General features: G+C 37.9%; 1 protein-coding gene across 1 annotated transcript in view; it reads right to left on the reverse strand.

The window, feature by feature from the left end:
* Window positions 1-24,562, reverse strand: part of cass4 (Cas scaffold protein family member 4) — a 75,542-nt gene that overhangs the window by 13,974 nt on the left and 37,006 nt on the right. Inside the window, exons 3-4 of the mRNA XM_028811821.2 lie at window positions 334-444; window positions 23-151 (exon numbers count right to left, since the gene is read on the reverse strand). Of these exons, the coding sequence (XP_028667654.1) occupies window positions 23-151; window positions 334-444 (240 nt within the window). The remainder of the gene's footprint in view (window positions 1-22; window positions 152-333; window positions 445-24,562) is intronic.

A 24,562-nucleotide genomic window follows, 5' to 3' on the forward strand; every position in this document is an offset into this window, starting at 1 on the left:
TGTGTTTCACTCTGTAACTTACATTTCCTTCATTTCCAATGCACGCTTTAGTCATTCCAGGAATATCGTACCACTGGTGTGGAGGTTTTTCTAATTCAGTCTGTGAGACAAATTGAGAATGCTTCCGTATGCCAGGTGGGGCTGACTGCATCTGAGGCAAACAGAACAGATGCTATTAGAACAAATTATTAAACAAGATGAAAGCCACCCCAAATTGCTATTGCTGTTTTTTATAATGTGAAGTAGCTTGTAACCTAATGGCATTAGCTAATGAAAAAATGCAAACAAACCACATTATTGATATAAAGTGAGCTAAAGAATGTTTGGACTTACTGTGAACTGTGAAGAACGCCTCTGAAGAGTGGGGACATCATATACTTCCTTCTGAGTTTTGCCAGGATAGCTCAAACAGGAACCTGCTGTTCCTCCAGAGAATGGCAGGGCCTGCACAGCAAAAGCATGAAACCACATTAAAAAAAACATTTATCCTCAGGCTCTTCATAGCATCTGCTACTCTGCTATGCACGTGTGTGGTGTGACGGGTTTCCTTCAGTCTACCACAGGAATTTTTTTTTGCAGCTGCTGAATCAAACACAAATTTTACTTAAACTTGTTGCAAACTGAAGCAGTTGTGTCAATTCAAGTGGACTTGTTTCACAATATGTACTGGCAAAAGTATGATTAAAACAGACAACACAAATGACTTGCTTTATAGTTATGTTTAAGGCAACATGCTGCATAATTTTCTCAAATGTGAAAGTTACCAAAATTAAACTACTGTCCTAGGCGCATCCAAATGAAGTTACATGCTTTATGCAGCCAAGAGTTTGATATTACAAAGCCAGTAATGGCATAATGCAAAGTTTTCTATGCAATAGGTCATTATCTTCCTATATAAGTCATGCTGGTAACAAACAAAAACAATACAGCCATACCTCAAAATTGACATGTGTAACAGATTGTGGCAGTGGTCGAGTAATCTGATTCTTAAACAACTGCCTCTTTGGCTGAAGTTATGGACCATTTTCTTATCAGACTACTGCAATTATACGGTGGAGGGGCCATCAGCTTAAAGAAGACATGCATTCCAGAGCTGGCTGATGTTGTGGTTCACTGTTGCCTTCTGGGGCTGCACAGATAACATTGACTCCTGTCCACAGTGACACTTCACTGAAAAAGTGTTACATGTCTGCTGCCTAAAGATGTTGGTAAAAACTGATTTGGATAGCTCAGGAAATGCAAATAAAACAGACAACAGTGCAGGACTAAGCTACTGTCTACCAAAATTTCAGTGACGGAACTGACTTAAAGGCAGATGAAGCGTGTTTAAAAAACAATCAGCCATTTTCATCCATCACAGGTTACATTCAGGCCCATATTTCCACACACTGACATGGTGCAAATTTGGAGTTATCAATTTACATAACACATGTCTCTGGAATGTGGGAGACAAACTCACAGAGAATGTGCAAACTCCACACAGACTGAGACCAAGCATGCGATTCAAACTCAGGAGGGGGCTCAGGAGTTGTGAGGTATCAGTACTAACCCCCTATGCCATGCTGAACCACCCTTTTTAGGTCTGGTTACTGTTTTGTAAACAACAGACCCGGAACAACCTCCAGCCTCCGTGACACTGAACTGAGTTCAGCAGGTTAGGTGAGGGATGAATGAATGAACAGGTTTTCCACACTTTTTTGCACAATTTACTTTCTTTTGTATTAACCTTTTTTATCATTACTGAATGATCAAATGGTGAATGTATGTTCACATGTTCTGGTTACATCTAACAAATAAAATGTGGTCACATGGTTAGTAGCAAAGAAATGAATGTAGAACATAAAAAAGTCTATCCATTTTTCAACCTGTTTAATCATTAAAACTTTACAGTGACAGGCAGTCCATCCTGTCCAATTTAGAGTTTATAATGAACCCAATGCTCATATCTTTCATATCTTTAATATAAAAAAAACTATAGCTGAAAGAGACCAGCCCATGCAGACACGAGGACAATTTGTACACTTTACACAAATGTTGAACAAACTGTGATTGTAATCCAGTTCAATGCGGCTGTGAATAAAACGGCACTTAACCGCCGTGCCACCAAGCGGCTCAGGAAAAATCTCTTAAAAACAGTACTTAAAGGTAAAAAAAAAATATCCAGTGCAGTGATTTGATTTTTGCTTTGGTCAAAAGCTAATAAAAGTATTTTATATTCCCTTAAAATAAACATAAGTAAAAACAACAAGCTATCTAGAAAATCAAGCATCCTAAATTAAGGAGTTAAGGACATTCAGACCAGCTGTTTCAATCGCTTATACAGTGGAACCTCGGGTCACAAACGTCTCGGATCACGTACAAATCGGGTTAGGACCAAAAAGTTCGACAAACTTTTGCATCTGTTTACGACTACACACTCGAGTGACGAACAAGCCAGTTTCCCTTCTGGTTCGTACGTGCCAATGATTTCCGCAAGTGTTCAGTCTCTCCCTGTGCAGCGAGCGAGAAGGCAGTTAAAGAATGCACCGGGCTTGTTTTTAACTCTTTTAGGGCGGATGTCGACTTTTGTCAACAGGAGAGGTTGAAGGTGAATGTCGACAAAAGTCGACATCCAGGGATAGGGGGCGACAATCAGCTGTTAATGGCGACAAATCTCACTGTCACGTCACAGGCATTCCCTCTGTGCTTGGAGGAATGCTAGACTCGTTGACTCGGCAAATAAACATTGCGTGTGCGTGAGTTGCGAAATGTAAACAAAGGCAAGATGGCACCGACATGTGAAAAGGCAGCGAAGCAAGTGCAGAAAAGAAAACACTCGGCAGACGATGTTTTGCGCATTATCGCGGAGTCGGACTCTTGATTTTTCAGAATCGGACTTTATTGGCAGTGATCAGGAGATCAAGCAAGAGAGTTAGAAGCAGGCATCAGCTGATCAGACACCAGCCGATGCCGCGCCAGCGGATCTGCTGCCAGTTGAGTGCCTTGTCGCAGCTGATGCATCTACGGCAAGGTTCGCATGGGATAAATACACAGACATTGATCCGTTGAGAGACGATCTGGCTACCGGAGTTTACAAGACGGCATGGCTTGCTGTTGGACACGACAGATCACCAGCTGCTGTACTTCAGGCTGCTCTCTCCTGATGCTGCTTTTCAGCTACTGTCAGACGAGACAAACAGGTAGGCAGAGATTTTTTTTGAATCGTGGGCTGCGTTTGCATCGCATTCTCGTTTTTCAAAGTGGAAACCCACAATGAAAGACGAGATGAAGCGCGCTGTGGCATTACAAATAGAGATGGGACAGAACTGGTGATATAACTTCAGGGAGCATTGGTCAAAACGTGTTTTGTCAATTGGTGGCTTAGGTACGTGCTGCTGCAAAGTTTTATTCACTTCTGTAATAAACAGAAGCAAATCCCATGGGGTTAGCCAGGCTATAATGCCATACATAAAGTTCATAAAGTTTCAGAAGATGAAAAGAGGTGACAATACGGTTTTCATGCAGGCAGAAAACTTGGTGGTAGTGGCATGGCACGATGGCAAATGGGTGACTTGTCTCTCTACAGTACACACTAACAATATATGTTAGAAAGTGCAGCAACAGACAATTGAAAAATAGGCACCAAAGCAACACATATTGTAAGGAGTGCAATGTGGCAATGACTGAAATTGGCTGCTTTGAGCGAGATCAGACTTTGCTGTGTAAAATGTATGTGATATGTATGTGAAATCATAGAGTATGCAGGCTCATACAACATGCAAGACAGTAACATTTGTCAAAAGTAAATATTTTTTGTTGATTTGATATGTTAAACAATTGATTTGTGTTCTTTTTTAAAAAATGTTAGTTTTTGGAAAAATATTCAGCCCTGGGAGAAAAGAAACAAAAAAAAAATTAGCCCTAAAAGAGTTAGAGAGACTGATTCGAGCATTGTTTTAACCTCATTGTATTTAATGAAGACTTTTTTCTATTGGATTTTAACCTCCACTTCACTTCTGTTCACATCGATTGGTTCGTAGCGTGCATTGTTGCAATGTTACTTTTCTTGGTTGTTTATTAAATTACGGATTTTTCAAATGTTCATGTTTTCCCTGTGCTTAAAACTCATTAAAAAAAAGTGTTTACAGTGATCGGTTCGTAGCGTGCATTGTTGCAATGTCACTGTTCTTGGTTGTTTATTAAATTACGGATTTTTCAAATGTTCATGTTTTCCCTGTGCTTAAAACTCATTAAAAAAAAAAGTGTTTACAGCGAGCGGTTTGTAAGGCTATAGCGTGAATTCTTGCAATGTTACTTTTCTCTGTTCAAGGATTTCTCAGTGTTATTCAATGTTTTTACATTTAGTTTACTATTACGCTGTGAATTCTATGGTATGATTAACTATTTTTGTGCTTAAAAATCTTTAAAAAAAATATATTTACATACAGTTTGTAGGCCTGGAATGGATTAATTGTATTTACATACAATCCTATGAGGGAAATTACTTCGGGTTACGACCAAATCGGGTTACAACCAGAGTGTTGGAACAAATTAGTCGTGACCCGAGGTTCCACTGTACAATATATAGGATCCATAATATGCAAGGATGACATGAGGATTGTGTGATTGGGTAGCCTCTTTTACATATGATATTGTGATAAAGCATGTATTTAGAAAAAAAAATTTAAATGTTTATTATAATTTACAACATAACAAGGTCAGAATCAGTAACATCTTAAAAAAAAAAAAAAACTCTACTCACAGAAAGATAAGATTTTGTTGTATGTGTGTTCTAGTCAGAAATACCAGATCAGAAACAGTATAAACTAAGAACTAGAGATCTCTACATCTTTCTCTTTCGGCTGCTCCCATTAGGGGTTGCTGCAGCGGATCATCTTTTTCCATATCTTCCTGTCCTCTGCATCTTGCTCTGTTACAACCATCATCTGCATGTCTTCTCTTTATATGCAAGTTGTAAATATGAATGAACAAAAAAACAAGTTTGACCTAGCCCAAGGGCAACAGTGAAAAAATGTGAGTTGGTAGAAGTTTCAAGGACAGTTCAAGGAAATTATACCTAAACAGGATTAAGTTAAAGGGAACGAGAGAGGAAACACCTTACATTTCAATGTCCCATCAACTCATGAGGTTTACCAAGCCAGGAAAACTAAGAAATTTTATTTCATCTATCCAGAAACCACACCAGATCAGTGAACAACCAGCATACTAAGATGAAAAGCCACCTGGTTATTTAGGCATTTTGGATGCCTAGACACTTAACAAGATCAGTTGCTATCTGGTCATGCTTAAAAAAAAAAAAAAGAAAGAAAGCAAGTACTCCGATGTAATAGGAGAATAAGCAGAAAGGTCAGAAACAAAGCGAAGATGAAACCTGGAAGATCAGAAATACTAGTGACTAATGCCAAAATGCAAGACAAAATTTCATGGTCAGAAAAAATCAAAAGACATTCTAAACCAGAGAATCAAAGAGTATTTACTCAAAGCAGCAATAAAAGGGTTTTGGTGAATCCATGTATTTGGAAACCGAAACAACTTTGAGGTGCTATTGCAATACAGCAGCTGTCTTAACAATGGAAGCTCAAACTAGCAATCTTGATAAATAAACAAAATGAGGGTGGAAATGATACACATAATTATATTCAAACAAAACTAAGGCAAAAAACGGAATTAACCACCAGAATCATTGGGGTAAAAAGAAAGACAAAACAGGGACTACTAGAAGTTCTACAAAAAACAAATAACGAGGGTCCTGACACTATCCATCCAGGCTGTACTGGTATTATTTTATCACACTCATTTTACTTTGCTTCTGTTTTGGACATATTAATGAATGCTAAAATACAGAATACATAAATCAAAGTGTATACTTTTTCTTCTGTTTGTTCTGGTGTTCTATCATGTCAAACGGGTATACAGATATAAGAGAAAGGAACCAGTCAACCCTGACAGTAACCAGAAGTGAAGATGCAGATTGCAGCTGCATCTTTGTGACAGGCAATATATTGAGTGTAAACATTTGAGGGCTATAGTGGAGATACAGGACACTCTGTTCAGGTCTATGAAATAAAGAGTCTGACAGTAAGAACAGAGGGTCCTTTAATGATAAAACAGAGGACATGGGCTCAACTTTAGTCACAGGCAAAGGGCTGAGCTGTAGCAGGTTATGTGACTTCAACATAAACTATACAATATAAAATTCCTCTGCATGTCCTGGTGTACAAAAGAAACACCACCATGCACCCAGTCTCAAACCCGGGACCTTTGGATTATAAGGCAGCAGTTCTTACCTGTGAACCATTCAAAAATACATGTAAATTCCCTGCCGATTGATATTTGAGCTTGAGTTTTTAACTCATTGACAGCCACATGTAAATCAAATGCTTTTTTTTCCTTTGGTTATATTCTTGCAAAAAAGCACCTGTGTTTATTTGATATTTGGACTAAAGTCTTCACACATTATGCACTTCTCATCATTATTAGTATAACAGCTTCTGCTTTAGGTATGTGTTCAGCATTTCTTATATTTCTCACATTTCCTTTCATCCTACACTTACCCAGATCTTTGTAGACACGGAACACACATGAAATGCATGTATTTCAAACAACGAGATACTATATTATTTACCCTATGCAACTCCAGGCACCCCAGACGCATAATAAGGAGCCTTGGTTTGAGCTGGGAGACGTTTTTGCCCACGAGCTGTGCTCCGTCAAGGCAGGGGAATTGGACAGCAGGCTGCTTGCTGTTTGTGCTGATCGACGCATTTACAAAACAAAAGATTCTGAAGGTAGAGGTGTGAAGGGATTTAAGGTAGGCCAGGAGTTTTTTCGTAGGTTTCAGGAATTCTAGTGTTAGTGTCTGTTTGTAGGGTATGGGTATGAGTATGGAGGGTTTTTCTCTAGTCACTCTGGTTTTCCTCCCACATCCCAAAGACAAACGTGTTGGTTAACTACTGATCCTAAGTTAACCTCTTGTTGGCTTTTGAGCCCTATGAAGGAGTTGTGCCCTCTGCAGAGTTGGTTCTTGCTTTGTGCCCAAGGCTCCATCTTCCCACGACACTGAATTGGATTAAGTGTGTTTAAAAATATTACATCATGTTTAGGAATAAGAAATGTTGAAGCCAGCTGTTGTATTAAAACAAGTTTTTCAACAAGGAAGAACAAATGGTAGACGGCTTAGACAAAATTTCACATAATTCCAGAAATGTTTGCCTTTACACAGAGATGTGTAAATACATGGACTATACTGCCTGGAAATACTCTTTAATGCAGCACTTCTGTGAACTTCACATCTCAAATTTACACTAAAGAAATTAAGTAAACAAAATTGAAAAGCAGTTTTGGGCTGAATGGTTTGCTCTCTGACTTGAATCCAGATGTATATTGAACAAATAAGAGTGCCCTCTGAAAAGAATCAATTACTGTTAACACAAGATGGAAAGGCAAAATGATATACTATACCACAAAGCATATTATTAAACTTGAAAACAAACAGATCACAGTAATATGGAAATAAATTCCAGGCATCACTCTGCTAACATACTTACACAATCTTAAACTTAACTATGTAAACTTGTTCTTTTAATAAAAGGATTAAAATGAAAATATCAGAAAAAGAACATTGCCAGTAAAAGAAGGGAAATATATAAAGAAGAAGATGTATATGTTAGATGGTTAATGGTGTCAGTTTTGGGGTAAGACTGCAAGAGAACAGAATGATAGTGTTTCCCTGTCTGACAAAAATGCTTCAACAGTACCTCCAGCTTCCCATTGTCTGCCTATTTCAATAACTTCATTCCCTCAGCTCTGGATAAAAGCCCACTTATCTAATCAGCATTGCATACTGAGTGAGCATGAGCAATAAATTAAAACTGAACAAAAGAGTCCCTTGACTGTAGGAGTGAGTAGATGGATTTATCTAGCGTTCACACTAACAGCGCTCCCTCCCCCATGCTGCTCCTTTGTGTAAGAGTTGCTTGGTACCAGGGCAGAAAGGCAGATTTGAGTGTCCAAGCTAGCACTGGTATTTAGAAAGCTCAGCTCTAAATCTCTTACATCTTATCTAATAAGGATACATTAGAAGGACAGTGATAGTCAGACTACCATCAGCACAATTTCATGTACCTTATTACCATGTTTCCACCTTACAAAGGAAATGTGTTTATCATGTTGTGCATTCATCTTATTTTGTAGCTATGACATTTTTTTCTTAATGTTGCATGCCAGAAATTAAGATCTATGGTAGTAATTTGGTAATTGCAAACAGACTTCACAGTAAATGTTAACTTTTATCTTTCTAAATCATTTCCCCACTTAGCACAGGATGGCAATCACATGTAAATCAGATCTGTGTTTGGTCTAGTCTAATTTTACAGAGAAAGCAAATGACTACGTTTTTCACACTACTTTACATTTGGATTGTTTCCTTTTTAACTTCACTTTCTTTCAGAGTTGACATTTCAGGGAACTAATACATTCTTCAAACATCAGTCACAGATATTTTAATTAGTAACCCCTTAAAACAAAAACTAGCAACATAAATCACTCAGTGATTAAAAATGCATTATCAGAGAGTCTAGCAATCTGGCAGTTGATTAGGTCAGTTTGATAACTATGAGTATCCTGCAATAATCAACATGCTTGTGGGGTCTATACATGATTTTGATAGAGTAAAATCAGAATTTAATCTGTTGTTCTTTGTGAATTAATATACAGTACATTGACTACTTAGCCAAGTTCCTCCTTCCGGAATGTAGTACAGAGAACTTATTCTGTGTTCCATTACATAATTGTCTCTTCTATCACAGTTATACAACTTTTCATTTAGATTATGTGCTGTGCTTGTGACAGTACGGGTTAGGTCCACCCACCCACTTCTCTTTGGGCACTTCTCGAACCTGCCACCTCCAATAACATAACCAAGGATGAGGCAAATGAGGACAGACACATAGCAAGGGGTAGATGCATTAGTGAACAGTGCTTTTATTAAAAAGAAAACAAGTGATCCAAAAACAGTGCAGTGCATCTTCATAAATAAGTTATCCTTAAAAAAACAGAGCTATGGAGGTTAAAAACCAGCATAAATAAATCCATAAAATCAAGGTTAAAACACAGCAGGAATGTTCTCTAAAAATTTCAGTTCCCGGTGTTTCCCCTTAAAATTGACGTCTCCTCTACTTACCCCGCACAGGGCCTCGCAGTAGAGGAAGATACCTAACTAACAGGCACTGCCAACCTTCTTTCCTAGCTCTGGGTCCCTACTGTTCCATTAGGGTGCCACGTTGAACCCTATCTCTTTTAGGTTTATGTCCCTGGAGCCCTATGTGGCCACAGCAGGGTGCTGTGCCAACACTTGTGTGGTAGAGTTGCTTAACCAACAGGTGACTCCAGCGCCCTGAACCAGTCATCTGGAGCGTACCTCTTCAGCCCCTGAGCATCAGCTCCACAATCTCCCGAGGGGCACTCCTCCTGGGTCTCACACCACCTCTATTCCATTCCTACCTTCTTCTCTCTCTTTCCTCTTTAACCTTTGCTCTTTCTCTTTCTGACGATCTTTCATCTGTTTCCCTTCTCTGTCGTGAGCCACCTCTTATATTCGCCTGCCTAATTGGGAGCAGGTGCACCACTGAGGTGCCTGACTGATCCACCCAACTCTGCAAGTGTATGTAACGCAATCAGCCAACACCTCAATTAACCGCGGAGTGAAGCGCACTTGCACACACCTGTGCCCAATTGGAGCCTGCACTTTTGCTGCACAATTATTTATTTAAATTTTGCCTGAGCCAAGGAACCATCTATCACATACCTCCATCCACAAGGCCGCCAGTTGCACGGGAGGGCACCACCCTTCTCTCAACCCAGTGCAATTCGTGGCCCGGGTCTGTAGCATGGCTCTTTACGACACTAAAATCAATAAATAATTAAAGCACTAAAACAACCCCATGACACAAAACTTAAGCCCTTTAAAAAGCAGGATATTAAGAGAATAACAATTTTAAAAGACCATAAAATCATTAATGCAATAAGTAAAGTCCATTAAAAGTTCAAAGTTCTAAAAACATCCTCCTTAGGCTTGAATCTCGTGGGTTCCTTAACACTAGAATTACCATAGCCTACGAAAAATCTCGTAGATCCGTCCAACCTTAAAACGCTTCGCACTTCTCCGTCAGCGTCTTTTGTCCTTCAGATGTGTTGATAAGCAGCAAACAGCAAGCAGTCTGCTATCACATCCCACCACCGGCACACAGTTTTCTCAGCTCAAGTCTGCTTACCTACTTGTCAGTTGCTAAGAGCTGTATAGAGTGAGAAGTAATGTAAAATGACACCTTTTATAAATACTATACCGTTATTTGGAACACTTGCATTTCATGTGTGTTCCATGTCTACAACGATCTATGCACAGTAAACACATCATTAAAACAGAATCGTTTTTCATGTTTTAGTAACAATTGACAAAATGTAGGCATGAAGTGTATAATGTGTGAAGCCTGAATTCCAAATATCTTTATACACTTTCACAAAAGATAAAAGTATAACAGAACAAATGCGCTTTTTTCTAAGACTATAACCGAAGAAAAAGAAAGCAGGTTAGTGCTGTGTGTTGTCCTGACTTCTTGGGTAATATACTGGTTAGAGCTGCCAACTCCAACTCACAAGGTTCTGTGTTCGAGTCTTAACGTCTTCCAAAATAAACGTTTTGAGTAATGAGCTGTTCTTATTGTTAATATTATACAATAAAAGCATACATTTGATTTGCGACTGTAACAGCCGCTGTAAATGTAAAGTACTTTTCAAAGTTAGAGTCTTTTTTTTATTTTTACTAGTTTTACTTTATTTACTTATCTTCCTACAGCATAAAGTCACAAGTATACTGCAGAGCTTCCTCTGTTTGATTGTCAAGGGCATGCTCACAAATTACACGTGTAATGCCACGAAAAATACCTGCTGACACTTTAGTACCCGAGCAATGGTACGAGAATGCAGTTAGACTTTTTTTGGGCACATACACCACGCTAGTGTTTAGATTTGGACGGTGTAGCGTTGGCGAGCTCTGTAAGCCATGCTGTTTCTTTGAAGGACAGGTGATTGGCAGGATGACGCCGGACTTTTGCCTTTACGCCTGGTGCAGCTGCGTTGTAATTTTATGTGAGTCGACATTTCTTGTGGGGAGGGCTTCTGTTTTCTCCGATCTGAGTTCACCTCTGTTATAGCACATCTTTATTTGAAAACAGCAGTGTCAGATCGGGGCGAGCGTGAACGCTAACTTTGACAAGCACTATAAATTTACAGCGGTTGTTACAGACGTAAATCAAATGTATGTTTTTATTGTATAATATTAACAATAATAGCAGCTCTCTACTCAAAACGTCAAACTTGAGAAGCTGCCAGCATCGAACCCAGAAGCTCTTGATTGGGAGTCAGCAGTTCTTAGCATTGCACCACGCAAGCTGTCACATCAGCCGCTTACTGCAACCTGCTTTCTTTTTTCTTCAGTTTTATTCTTGAATAAAAGCGCACTTGTTCTGTTATACTTGTACTTTTTGTGAAAGTGTTTATATGATATTTGGACTTCAGGCTTCACACCAATCATTCTCAGTCATGCACACCACTCACATCCACGTCCACAGTTTTCCCAGTCTCGTTCGCGCACAAGTTCTGACACGGTTTTATATACAATCATCAGATTCGTATGTTAACAGTTCCCACACACAACTGCTGACTCCCAATCAAGAGCTTCTGGGTTTGATGCTAGCAGCTTCTCAAGTTTACCGTTTTGAGTAGAGAGCTGCTGTTATTGTTAATATCCATCCATCCATTATCCAACCCGCTGAATCCAAACACAGGGTCACGGGTATTGTTAATATTATAAAATAAAAACATACATTTCATTTACGTCTGTAACAACCGCTGTAAATTTATAGTGCTTGTCAAAGTTAGCGTTCATGCTCGCCCCGATCTAACACTGCTGTTTTCAAATAAAGACGCGCAATAACAGAGGTGAACTCAGATCGGAGAAAACAGAAGCCCTCCCCGCAAGAAATGTCGACTCACATAAAAGAACAACGCAGCTGCACCAGGCGTAAAGGCAAAAGTCCGGCGTCATCCTGCCAATCACCTGTCCTTCAAAGAAACAGCACGGCTTACAGAGCTCGCCAACGCTACACTGTCCAGATGTAAACACTAGCGTGGTGTATGTCCCCAAAAAAAGTCTAACTGCATTCTCATACCATTGCTCGCGTACTGAAGTGTCAGCAGGTATTTTTCGTGGCATTACACGTGTAATTTGTGAGCATGCCCTTGACGGTCAAACAGTGGAAGCTCAACAGTTCACTTGTGACTTTATGCTGTAGGAAGATAAGTAAATAAATCAGCTCGCATGTTATTTATTTGAATCAAATAAAGACGCACTATAGCTATTTATCTATCCCCTTAGCTGTTTTTATATATATTATATAATAACAGTTACAGTGGTGTGAAAAACTATTTGCCCCCTTCCTGATTTCTTATTCTTTTGCATGTTTGTCACACAAAATGTTTCTGATCATCAAACACATTTAACCATTAGTCAAATATAACACAAGTAAACACAAAATGCAGTTTTTAAATGATGGTTTTTATTATTTAGGGAGAAAAAAAATCCAAACCTACATGGCCCTGTGTAAAAAAGTAATTGCCCCCTTGTTAAAAAATAACCTAACTGTGGTGTATCACACCTGAGTTCAATTTCTGTAGCCACCCCCAGGCCTGATTACTGCAACACCTGTTTCAATCAAGAAATCACTTAAATAGGAGCTGCCTGACACAGAGAAGTAGACCAAAAGCACCTCAAAAGCTAGACATCATGCCAAGATCCAAAGAAATTCAGGAACAAATGAGAACAGAAGTAATTGAGATCTATCAGTCTGGTAAAGGTTATAAAGCCATTTCTAAAGCTTTGGGACTCCAGCGAACCACAGTGAGAGCCATTATCCACAAATGGCAAAAACATGGAACAGTGGTGAACCTTCCCAGGAGTGGCCGGCCGACCAAAATTACCCCAAGAGCGCAGAGACGACTCATCCGAGAGGTCACAAAAGACCCCAGGACAACGTCTAAAGAACTGCAGGCCTCACTTGCCTCAATTAAGGTCAGTGTTCACGACTCCACCATAAGAAAGAGACTGGGCAAAAACGGCCTGCATGGCAGATTTCCAAGACGCAAACCACTGTTAAGCAAAAAGAACATTAGGGCTCGTCTCAATTTTGCTAAGAAACATCTCAATGATTGCCAAGACTTTTGGGAAAATACCTTGTGGACTGATGAGACAAAAGTTGAACTTTTTGGAAGGCAAATGTCCCGTTACATCTGGCGTAAAAGGAACACAGCATTTCAGAAAAAGAACATCATACCAACAGTAAAATATGGTGGTGGTAGTGTGATGGTCTGGGGTTGTTTTGCTGCTTCAGGACCTGGAAGGCTTGCTGTGATAGATGGAACCATGAATTCTACTGTCTACCGAAAAATCCTGAAGGAGAATGTCCGGCCATCTGTTCGTCAACTCAAGCTGAAGCGATCTTGGGTGCTGCAACAGGACAATGACCCAAAACACACCAGCAAATCCACCTCTGAATGGCTGAAGAAAAACAAAATGAAGACTTTGGAGTGGCCTAGTCAAAGTCCTGACCTGAATCCAATTGAGATGCTATGGCATGACCTTAAAAAGGCGGTTCATGCTAGAAAACCCTCAAATAAAGCTGAATTACAACAATTTTGCAAAGATGAGTGGGCCAAAATTCCTCCAGAGCGCTGTAAAAGACTCATTGCAAGTTATCGCAAACGCTTGATTGCAGTTATTGCTGCTAAGGGTGGCCCAACCAGTTATTAGGTTCAGGGGGCAATTACTTTTTCACACAGGGCCATGTAGGTTTGGATTTTTTTTTCTCCCTAAATAATAAAAACCACCATTTACAAACTGCATTTTGTGTTTACTTGTGTTATATTTGACTAATGGTTAAATGTGTTTGATGATCAGAAACATTTTGTGTGACAAACATGCAAAAGAATAAGAAATCAGGAAGGGGGCAAATAGTTTTTCACACCACTGTATAAAGACACTTGTTCATGTTAATTGTAGTCTCAATTGTTAAAAATAATATTTTAAAAGGAGCATCCCACATGAAAATACAACGATATGTTTGACTGACAGTGCATACCACTTTATATGGTTAAAAAGAAAAAAAATAACACTTTCTTTCCAGCGGGGAATCTAACTCGGGTCTCTAAGGCACAACAGGCCTGCTGTACACTGATTGGCTGAGCAGTCTGTGTCAACTATCCGTGACTTAGTATGTATCGTGATCGTGATTTAGAGAGAATAAAAGTGAAAAAAAAATGGAAACTTTTACAAGTCCTATAAATGTACACCATGTGTTACAGACGCAAACCAAGTGTATGTGTGTACTGTATAATATTAACAATAAGAGCAGCTCATTACTGAAAACAGCGAATATAGGAGTGAGTAAGGATCGAACCAGGGACTCTTGATTACACCAGGGACGCTTGATTACAAGTCCGCAAATCTTACCACTACTCTACAGAAACTATTGTGTTTTCTTCAACCTTTTGTTAAAGTGTTTACTTGATCTTTTGACATCATGCTTCGTATATTATATAGTTTATGCCTATATTTTGTCATTTACTACTAAAATATGAAAAATGTTTCTGTTTTAAAAATGTGTTTACACAGATTACTGTAGAAACGGAACACACATTAAATGTGTGTGCTCCAAATAACGATCTATTATTTCCACTCTAAAACTCTAGCAGTTCAGTCACTCCCAGATAATCAAACAAGGCATGAGCTGGGAAAACTTAGTGAACGTTCTGCGACGGTGGGGGATGGAATAGCCGGCTGCTTGCTGGCTTGTCTTAATCGGCACATTTAGAAGACAAAAGAGAGGTGAGAACGGTTTTAATGGTGGGCCAGATCTACAAGTTTTTTTGTAGACTCTGGTAATTCCAGTGTTCAAAGTGTGACACCTAACCCACTTACTGTTTCTGTTCCTCATTGCCTCAGCACATCCCACCACTGCCACCAAATGTGATGATGCAGGTTAACACTGCTCTCCCACTTCTGTTTGGGAGCCTCTTGAACCCACCATTGTCAATGATGTAACCAAGGATGAGCCAGGCAAATAAGGGCACTCACATAGCAAGGGGTGTATGACATTTCATGTAAAAACTAAATTTATTTGTTGCTGTTTACCTGTTAGCTTCATAACATTACATACATTTCTGCATCTTGGTCAACCCTTCCATAGCCTTGAACATTTACAATTTCCAGGGTATTTAGGAATGAAAATCAACTCCTTTAATTTTACATACCTTGTGTTTTAATGCTACTTGTATGCGGTTTTGCCTTTAGATAGATAGATAGATAGATACTTTATCCATTTTAATTAAAATATGTTATTAATAATTGATCCCCACCCTCAATTGTTTTCTGTGTATTTATGGCTTCCCACAGACCATCCACCTATATTACACTAAGTGGGTTAAGTATATTAATTTTGAAAACATCATCTTCTTTCAGGGTTTTCCTGCTTTTATTTCTAGTGGAACTACTGCTGATTGTTGGCTAAAGGAACACTAAAAGTGTTGTTTTATCAAACATTGTTTAATCGTATATAATGTAACACTAAGTTAGTGATCTCCCTTCTAAAAGTTAATTTGTTACGATGTCAACATTAGCATGCAGCATTTGTTTATATATGACAATGATGTATTTTTTTTTAAGTTTCAAGGTCTTAATGAGCACAGCCTGACATAACCATTAGTTTAATCATCCTTAATAATTATTAAAAACTACCAAGAAAAAAGATATTTATACCAATATTCATAAAACGTCTAATAAGAGAATCAGCAAGGAGATTTAGGAATATATTTGAGCAAGCCCTAACTAGCATACTGTAAAAGATACTGTATGCAGATTTCCTATGTTACTTACAGATGCAAAGTTAAGATAACACTCACGAAAACTTGTTGAATTGTTAACTGTATTTTTGTACACAGAACAAAAGCAAAGGACTGAGCTGACAATACACCACAGCTGCACAATGAAAAAATGTGTGGTTAACATATTATAAAAACAAATTACATAAAAGTACAAAGCTTTTAGCTACAAACATAAATTAATCATAGTTATTTCCAGTCCTTTCTCACTTCCAATCTAGTTGGGAGAATAAAAAAGAAAAAATTAGTAATCTTTTTGTTTCTTGGATATAACTTTTCAAGCAGCAAATGTCAAGTACCTCAGTGGCACCCAAAATCTCTGTTGTAAATCAGGGCTGTGTTTTTCAAAAAGCATATAAAAATATTATTTATTAGGATAGTATTAAAGCACTGTTTCAACAGAAGAAGTTAATTCTGAAGTTAGTGTGTCTTAAATGGGGATGAAATCAAAGCCAAGATAAAGTAAATGAAGAAAAAACTCATTAGGATAAGGATACAGCTACCCATTAAATGTTTCACAATTCTTTTCTTACTTGCTTGATGGTGAACTTTGCACTTTAGATAACTTTTAATTTTGAGGAGTATGGTTGCTTGCATAAAAATTGCTTTGCTTCTAATATACTTCAGAGGGTCCCCTCCCAAATTATCTGTCCATGTTTAGGTGGAGCTTTTCAATATATTTTGATTTTCACAATTTTAGCAGTAAAGAAAGAGCTTAACATTTAACATTAAAGAGGATTAACACCCTGTAGTATACTTTACAACTGAATGTAACTTAAATATTTTAAAATCATAATAATTCACAATATTATCATGACATGACCCAAGTATGAGGTTAATTTCACATCTTAGGATTCCAGGCAAAAAAGATCCATAAAGACAGGAAATGGGCTATGATGCTACATACATTCTTTTGATGAATTCAAGATTTGCCAAATATTTAATTGCAAGACAGATCAAGTTACATTCACAACCACAACAGCTTACAGAAAATAAGATGCATACATTTATAGAAGATTACAATTTTGATCTTAAATGTATCATAGTATTTTTAAAATGTGGACACTCTCTGTCAACCTCAGTTCTAGTCACAACCACTGAACTGATTGCCAAATACTCATTTTCTGGGAGGTGGAAGTGGACAGATTCTTGATACACTGTCCATTTATTTCTGTGGTTTATACAGCTGTAGTAGTTTCATTTGAAAAGTTAGTACCACACATGTGCTTTCTTTGGTTTTAACAGATTTTTTAAGACACCAGATAAGAGACAGGCTGCTGTGCAGTTAATTCCAGGCCAACGTACTGTATAAGCTTCCAGGAGGCTTCATAACGTCACTCTAAGACCTAGCACACAGTATACTGTACGTGACAAGTTATTCACGAGGTGCTGGAACAACAACATCTATGAATCTGAAAAAGGGAACCAGTTAGGAAGGCTCCGGTGTTTTTTAGGATATTTACTAGCATCTTAATTGTTTTAATACTGGTATTTGGTAACAGCAGGGACCAGGAAATTAAAATGTAGCTTTGACCCTACACTATTTCTCAGCAGGCATTACACTACAAGTTCTTCAAACAGACAATAATATTCCGTGCAACCCACTGATTTTATGTGTTTATGGCAACAGAAAAAATAGACATTTTTCTTTTCAACATTGTTCTATACCGGAATTATGAAGACTCTCAATATTTGAATTTGGATTTAATAAATACCATTCTACTATACCCTCACCAAAAACCAATAAGAGCCATAAACAGGAAATGAACCCTCTCTGAGCAGCAGAAAACAACACCATGGAAATGGAAACAACCTGGCTGCCTGTGGAGCTTTAACTGTGTCTGGAAAAGATCTTAAAACTGCTCTGTGGTCTTGTAAAAAGGAATAACGGTGTTAGCTGCCCTGAAGGATGGTCTGCCATGATCTAATCTACAATCTCTTTAAACACCAGAGATACAGAATAAAGAGAACAAAAAGAAAAGAAGAAAAACTACACAAACAACCTCTTCTACAATCCAACATATTAATGATTGTTAGTTTTTTTGGTAACTTTTTTACTCCTTAGCTCTAAGTCCAAAGGCAATGAATGGAGGCAGCAAAATTTACCTTAGAAATACACTTACAATGGCTGTGAACCAGACATGCAAATGTTTCAGAAGTGTTATATTTTATGCCCACAAACAAATTATATTATAGTGTGAAGGGCTGAAGCCGATCTATAAAGCATACAGTTGAGTGCAAGGAAGAAACCAAATACGAAAGGGCATCCATCTCTCCAGTCCCTCATTCTTACAAAAAATCTGTTAACATAATCTGGATAGAAAACAAGTAATAAATTATGTGAATTCAGATATGGTGTTCATTTCTATGTGATGGAATAAAAGCAGAAGGTGAAAAATGTCTAATATAGTACTAAAAACAATCCATACACGATGGCATTCCATTAGTCATATAGTCATATGAAAAAGTTTGGGAACCCCTCTTAATTCTTTGGATTTTTGTTTATCATTGGCTGAGCTTTCAAAGTAGCAACTTCTTTTTAATATATGACATGCCTTATGGAAACAGTAGTATTTCAGCAGTGATATTAAATTTATTGGATTAACAGAAAATATGCAATATGCATCATAACAAAATTAGACAGGTGCATAAATTTGGGCACCCCAACAGAGACATTACATCAATACTTAGTTGAGCCTCCTTTTGCAAATATAACAGCCTCTAGACGCCTCCTATAGACTTTGATGAGTGTCTGGATTCTGGATGGAGGTATTTTTACCATTCTTCCATATAAAATCTCTCCAGTTCCTTTCAATTTGATGGCTGCCGAGCATGGACAGCCTAATTCAAATCATCCTTTAGATTTTCGATGATACTGAAGTCAGGGGACTGTGACGGCCATTCCAGAACATTGTACTTCTCCCTCTGCATAAATGCCTTTGTAGATTTCGAACTGTGTTTTGGGTCATTGTCTTGTTGGAATTACCCTGCGTAACTTCAACTTTGTGACTGATGCTTGAACATTATCCTGAAGAATTTGTTGATATTGGGTTAAATTTAATTTAATTTAAATTTAACATTATACAAAGTTAAATTTAATTTAATTTTAATTTAATTTAAATTTAACATTATACAAAGTTATTGTCTGTTTTTACCTGCATTATTATGAATCTTTAATTTAATATTGTTTTTTGTATCAGTAAGGTGCTGCTGGAGTATGTGAATTTCCCCTTGGGATTAATAAAGTATCTATCTATCTATCTATCTATCTATCTATCTATCTATCTATCTATCTATCTATCTATCTATCTATCTATCTATCTATCTATCTATCTATCTATCTATCTAAATTCATCCGACCCTCAACTTTAGCAAAATTCATCCGACCCTCAACTAGGGCCCCAGTCCCTGAACTAGCCACACAGCCCAACAGCATGATGGAACCTTCACCAAATTTGACAGTAGGTAGCAGGTGTTTTTCTTGGAATGCGGTGTTCTTCTTCCGCCATGCAAATCGCTTTTTGTTATAGATAGATAGATAGATAGATAGATAGATAGATAGATAGATAGATAGATAGATAGATAGATAGATAGATAGATAGATAGATAGATAGATAGATAGATACTTTATTAATCCCAATGGGAAATTCACATGACCAAATAACTCAATTTTTGTCACATCAGTCCAAAGCACTTTGTTCCAAAATGAATCTGGCTTGTCTAAATGAGCATTTGCATACAACAAGCGACTCTTTTTGTGGCGTGAATGCAGAAAGAGCTTCTTTCTCATCACCCAGCCATATAGATGTTCTTTGTGCAAACTGCGCTGAATTGTAGAACGATGTACAGATACACCATCTGCAGCAAGATGTTCTTGCAGGTCTTTGGAGGTGATCTGTGAGTTGTCTGTAACCATTCTCACAATCCTGCACATACAGTGCATCCGGAAAGTATTCACAGCGCATTACTTTTTCCGCATTTTGTTATGTTACAGCCTTATTCCAAAATGGATTAAATTTATTTTTTTCCTCAGAATTCTACACACAACACCCCATAAGGACAACGTAAAAAAAGTTTACTTGAGATTTTTGCAAATTTATTAAAAATAAAAAAATTGAGAAAGCACATGTACATAAGTATTCACAGCCTTTGCCATGAAGCTCAAAATTGAGCTCAGGTGCATCTTGTTTCCCCCGATCATCCTTGAGATGTTTCTGCAGCTTCGCTGGAGTCCACCTGTGGTAAATTCAGTTGATTGGACATGATTTGGAAAGGCACACACCTGTCTATATAAGATCCCACAGTTGACAGTTCATGTCAGAGCACAAACCAAGCATGAAGTCAAAGGAATTGTCTGTAGACCTCCGAGACAGGATTGTCTCGAGGCACAAATCGGGGAAGGTTACAGAAAAATTTCTGCTGCTTTGAAGGTCCCAATGAGCACTGTGGCCTCCATCATCCGTAAGTGGAAGAAGTTCGAAACCGCCAGGACTCTTCCTAAAGCTGGCCGGCCATCTAAACTGAGCGATTGGGGGAGAAGGGCCTTAGTCAGGGAGGTGACCAAGAACCCAATGGTCACTCTGTCAGAGCTCCAGAGGTCCTCTGTGAAGAGATGAGAACCTTCCAGAAGGACAACCATCTCTGCAGCAATCCACCAATCAGGCCTGTATGGTAGAGTGGCCAGACGGAAGCCACTCCTTAGTAAAAGGCACATGGCAGCATGCCTGGAGTTTGCCAAAAGGCACCCGAAGGACTCTCAGACCATGAGAAAGAAAATTCTCTGGTCTGATGAGACAAAGATTGAACTCTTTGGTGTGAATGCCAGGCGTCACGTTTGGAGGAAACCAGGCACCACTCATCACCGGGCCAATACCATCCCTACAGTGAAGCATGGTGGTGGCAGCATCATGCTGTGGGGATGTTTTTCAGCGGCAGGAACTGGGAAACTAGTCAGGATAAAGGGAAAGATGACTGCAGCAATGTACAGAGACATCTTGGATGAAAACCTGCTCCAGAGCACTCTTGACCTCAGACTGGGGCGACGGTTCATCTTTCAGCAGGACAACGACCCTAAGCACACAGACAAGATATCAAAGGAGTGGCTTCAGGACAACTCTGTGAATGTCCTTGAGTGGCCCAGCCAGAGCCCAGACTTGAATCCAATTGAACATCTCTGGAGAGATCTTAAAATGGCTGTGCACCGACGCTTCCCATCCAACCTGATGGAGCTTGAGAGGTGCTGCAAAGAGGAATGGGCGAAACTGGCCAAGGATAGGTGTGCCAAGCTTGTGGCATCATTTTCAAAAAGACTTGAGGCTGTAATTGCTGCCAAAGGTGCATCGACAACATATTGAGCAAAGGCTGTGAATACTTATGTACATGTGATTTCTTAGTTTTTTTTATTTTTAATAAATTTGCAAAAACCTCAAGTAAACTTTTTTCACGTTGTCATTATGGGGTGTTGTGTGTAGAATTCTGAGGAAAAAAATGAATTTAATCCATTTTGTAATAAGGCTGTAACATAACAAAATGCAGAAAAAGTGATGCGCTGTGAATACTTTCCAGATGCACTGTATGCGGCTCCTGTATTTTTCTTGGCCTGCCAGACCTGGGTTTAACAGCAACTGTGCCTGTGGCCTTCCATTTCCTGATTCCATTCCTTACAGTTGAAACTGACAGTTTAAACCTCTGAGATAGCTTTTTGTAGCCTTCCCCTAAACCATGATACTCAACAATCTTCATTTTCAGATCTTTTGAGAGTTGCTTTGAGGATCCCATGCTGTCACTCTTCAGAGGAGAGTCAAAAGGAAGCATAACATGCAATTGATCACCTTAAATACCTTTTCTCATGATTGGACACACCTGTCTATGAAGTTCAAGGCTTAACAAGCTAATCCAACCAATTTGGGGTTGCAAGTATCAGTATTGAGCTTACATGCATTCAAATCAGCAAATTTACAAGGGGACCCAAATTTTTGCACAGCCAGTTTTTCACATTTAATTTAATTTCATACAACTAAATACTGCTTCACTAAAAATCTTTGTTCAGAAAACACCCCAGTACTCAGATGTTCCTATGAAATTAAAGACATACCACTGTTATCTTTTTTGTTGAAAGTAGAGTAAATTATTATGCAGGCTGAGAAGGGATCCCAAACTTTTTCATATGACTGTATATCCATTTCCACAGCTGATTTAAAGGAGAATTGTACTGCCAAACATCTTTATCACTATTCAAGCTTTTTTAATTCCTGTTCAGGGTGACAAGTGAAGCCAAATGTTATCTGACCTAAGACTGGAAGCACACCTAGATAAAAAGCCAGTGAATCTCTAGGTACATCTATACACTGCTACACATACAAACCACTAGAGAAATATAACTTCGACCTATTTTATTGTATTTGGAATCCTCGAGGAAATATGTAACACAAGAAAAAACATACATAAACAAATGGAGAATATGCAAATTCCACACAGAAAGCACAGCTGCCAGGAATCATATCCATTCTACAATTCAACAGTAGTACCACAGTGCAATCTAACTTTGCTTTTCGTGTCATGTTTTACATTTTTTTTTGGTCATTTCTGAATAGACTTTTGAACTGTGTAATAAAATGGAGGAGTGCTGAAAGGTATTTTTAGGTGAAGAATGGTTTTAAATTTATAGCACAATAAGAATGCAAATCTTGAAATGCTCCTGATCTTGAACTGTGATTCTTCACCTTTTTGGCACCCTTTTGCCATGTAATATTTCCAGAGCTTACATACCTTCCTTCTTGATCATAGAAATACCCTACAATGTCTTATTACAGACAGACAGACAGACAGACAGACAGACAGACAGACAGACAGACAGACAGACAGACAGACAGACAGACAGACAGATAGATAGATAGATAGATAGATAGATAGATAGATAGATAGATAGATAGATAGATAGATAGATAGATAGAACTGAATTGGTTCCAAGAGGGTAATTTGGCTTTTCATTGAAGCTCAGGAAATATAATAACAAACAATAAGAACAACAAACCCTCTCAAACACTCATAGAAATTACAAAAAAAAAGAAAATGTTTGACTTAATAAGAGTACAGTCACAGTGAGACATCATAAAGGGTTACTGCTGTAGATGCAATATAAAGGAGCCCCAGGGGCACTTCTTGACATCTGTTGGATTGTTGCATGTCTCTCCTCAATATTTTCCCTGCAAAATTAGAACTAGCTGAAGTTTTTTTGAAAATTCATACACAGTATAACTGTCAATACCATGTAATCATCAGATAATCTTAACTGTCTTGTCTTTTTCAAATTAAGACTAACTAACTGAACAGTTTACCAAAATTATGATTAACCTCTTTATTGTATTAAAGTTTCACAAAGAGCTTCAGTCTATATATGGGCAGAACTGGGTGCAAAGCAGGACCCAACTTTCGATGCAACCTCAGTCCATTACAGGGCACACTCATGCACACATCTACACTTACTCATAAAGAGCCAATTTGGAAGCAGCATTCAATATAACAAACAACTATGAAGTTGCTAAAGTTACAAAGGAAACAGAACAAAATAAAAAAACACAACGTAGTACATTAGGTTAATTTACAAACAATAGAAAGTGCACAATCCTGTTTTCATGCCTTATGTAATAAAGTCTAAAAAGATGCTTTTTTAGTATTTTTTTAAATTTTGAATACTGTATGACAGACAAATTAGGTAATATCTCCACAATCCTCTGAGTAATGCTATATGATCTGCCTTTCCTAACTAAATGTACCACTGGAGTTAATAAGTAATAAATATACAGATAAAGACTGCAATAGTATAATCAAGTAACCAACATACAGTAATGTAGAAATTACACAGGTATACATTGAATAAATTTTTTGATTATTTCATATAATTTGTATAGATTTTTGGGCACTGAATTAAAAAATGCAAACCATTTTTCTCCATCATGTAACATTTTTTCAAAAACATTTTTTTAGCTGCTTTAGTTTTTTTTTTTTATTGATTTTGCACTAATTAATTAAATATCAATATTTTAATGATAATTTGTTTGGATTTAATATCTGATAATATGTTTAAATCAAAACAGTTATTTCCTTCAATAATAAGGTGAGAATGTAACTGCAATTGACTATGGTGATGAGTCATAGAAGCAGGCAGCAGCATGTGAAATCATTAGAGACATGTTGGTAATAAATATGCAATCAATGCCTGCTGCTCCTCCTCTATATTTACATAGATAGATACTTTATTAATCTTTGATATTATTTGAAATATTTGAAAGAAACCTGCAAATACTTTGAAGATCTTTGAGAAAATTAACTACAATAAATTAGATAGATAGATATTTTATTAATCTTTGATATTATTTGAAATATTTGAAAGAAACCTGCAAGAACTTTGAAGATCTTTGAGAAAATTAACTACAATAAGCACCGTTGGTTCATTTGTGAAGACCATTATACGGTCAACAAATTTCTCTCTCTTGTATATTCTTAAAAAATACTATAGCAACAGACACAGTAGACTAGGACACACAGGACACAGTCACATGAGAGTCTAAAG

Source organism: Erpetoichthys calabaricus, chromosome 10, assembly GCF_900747795.2.
Source record: "Erpetoichthys calabaricus chromosome 10, fErpCal1.3, whole genome shotgun sequence".
In the NCBI taxonomy this organism is placed as follows: domain Eukaryota; kingdom Metazoa; phylum Chordata; class Cladistia; order Polypteriformes; family Polypteridae; genus Erpetoichthys; species Erpetoichthys calabaricus.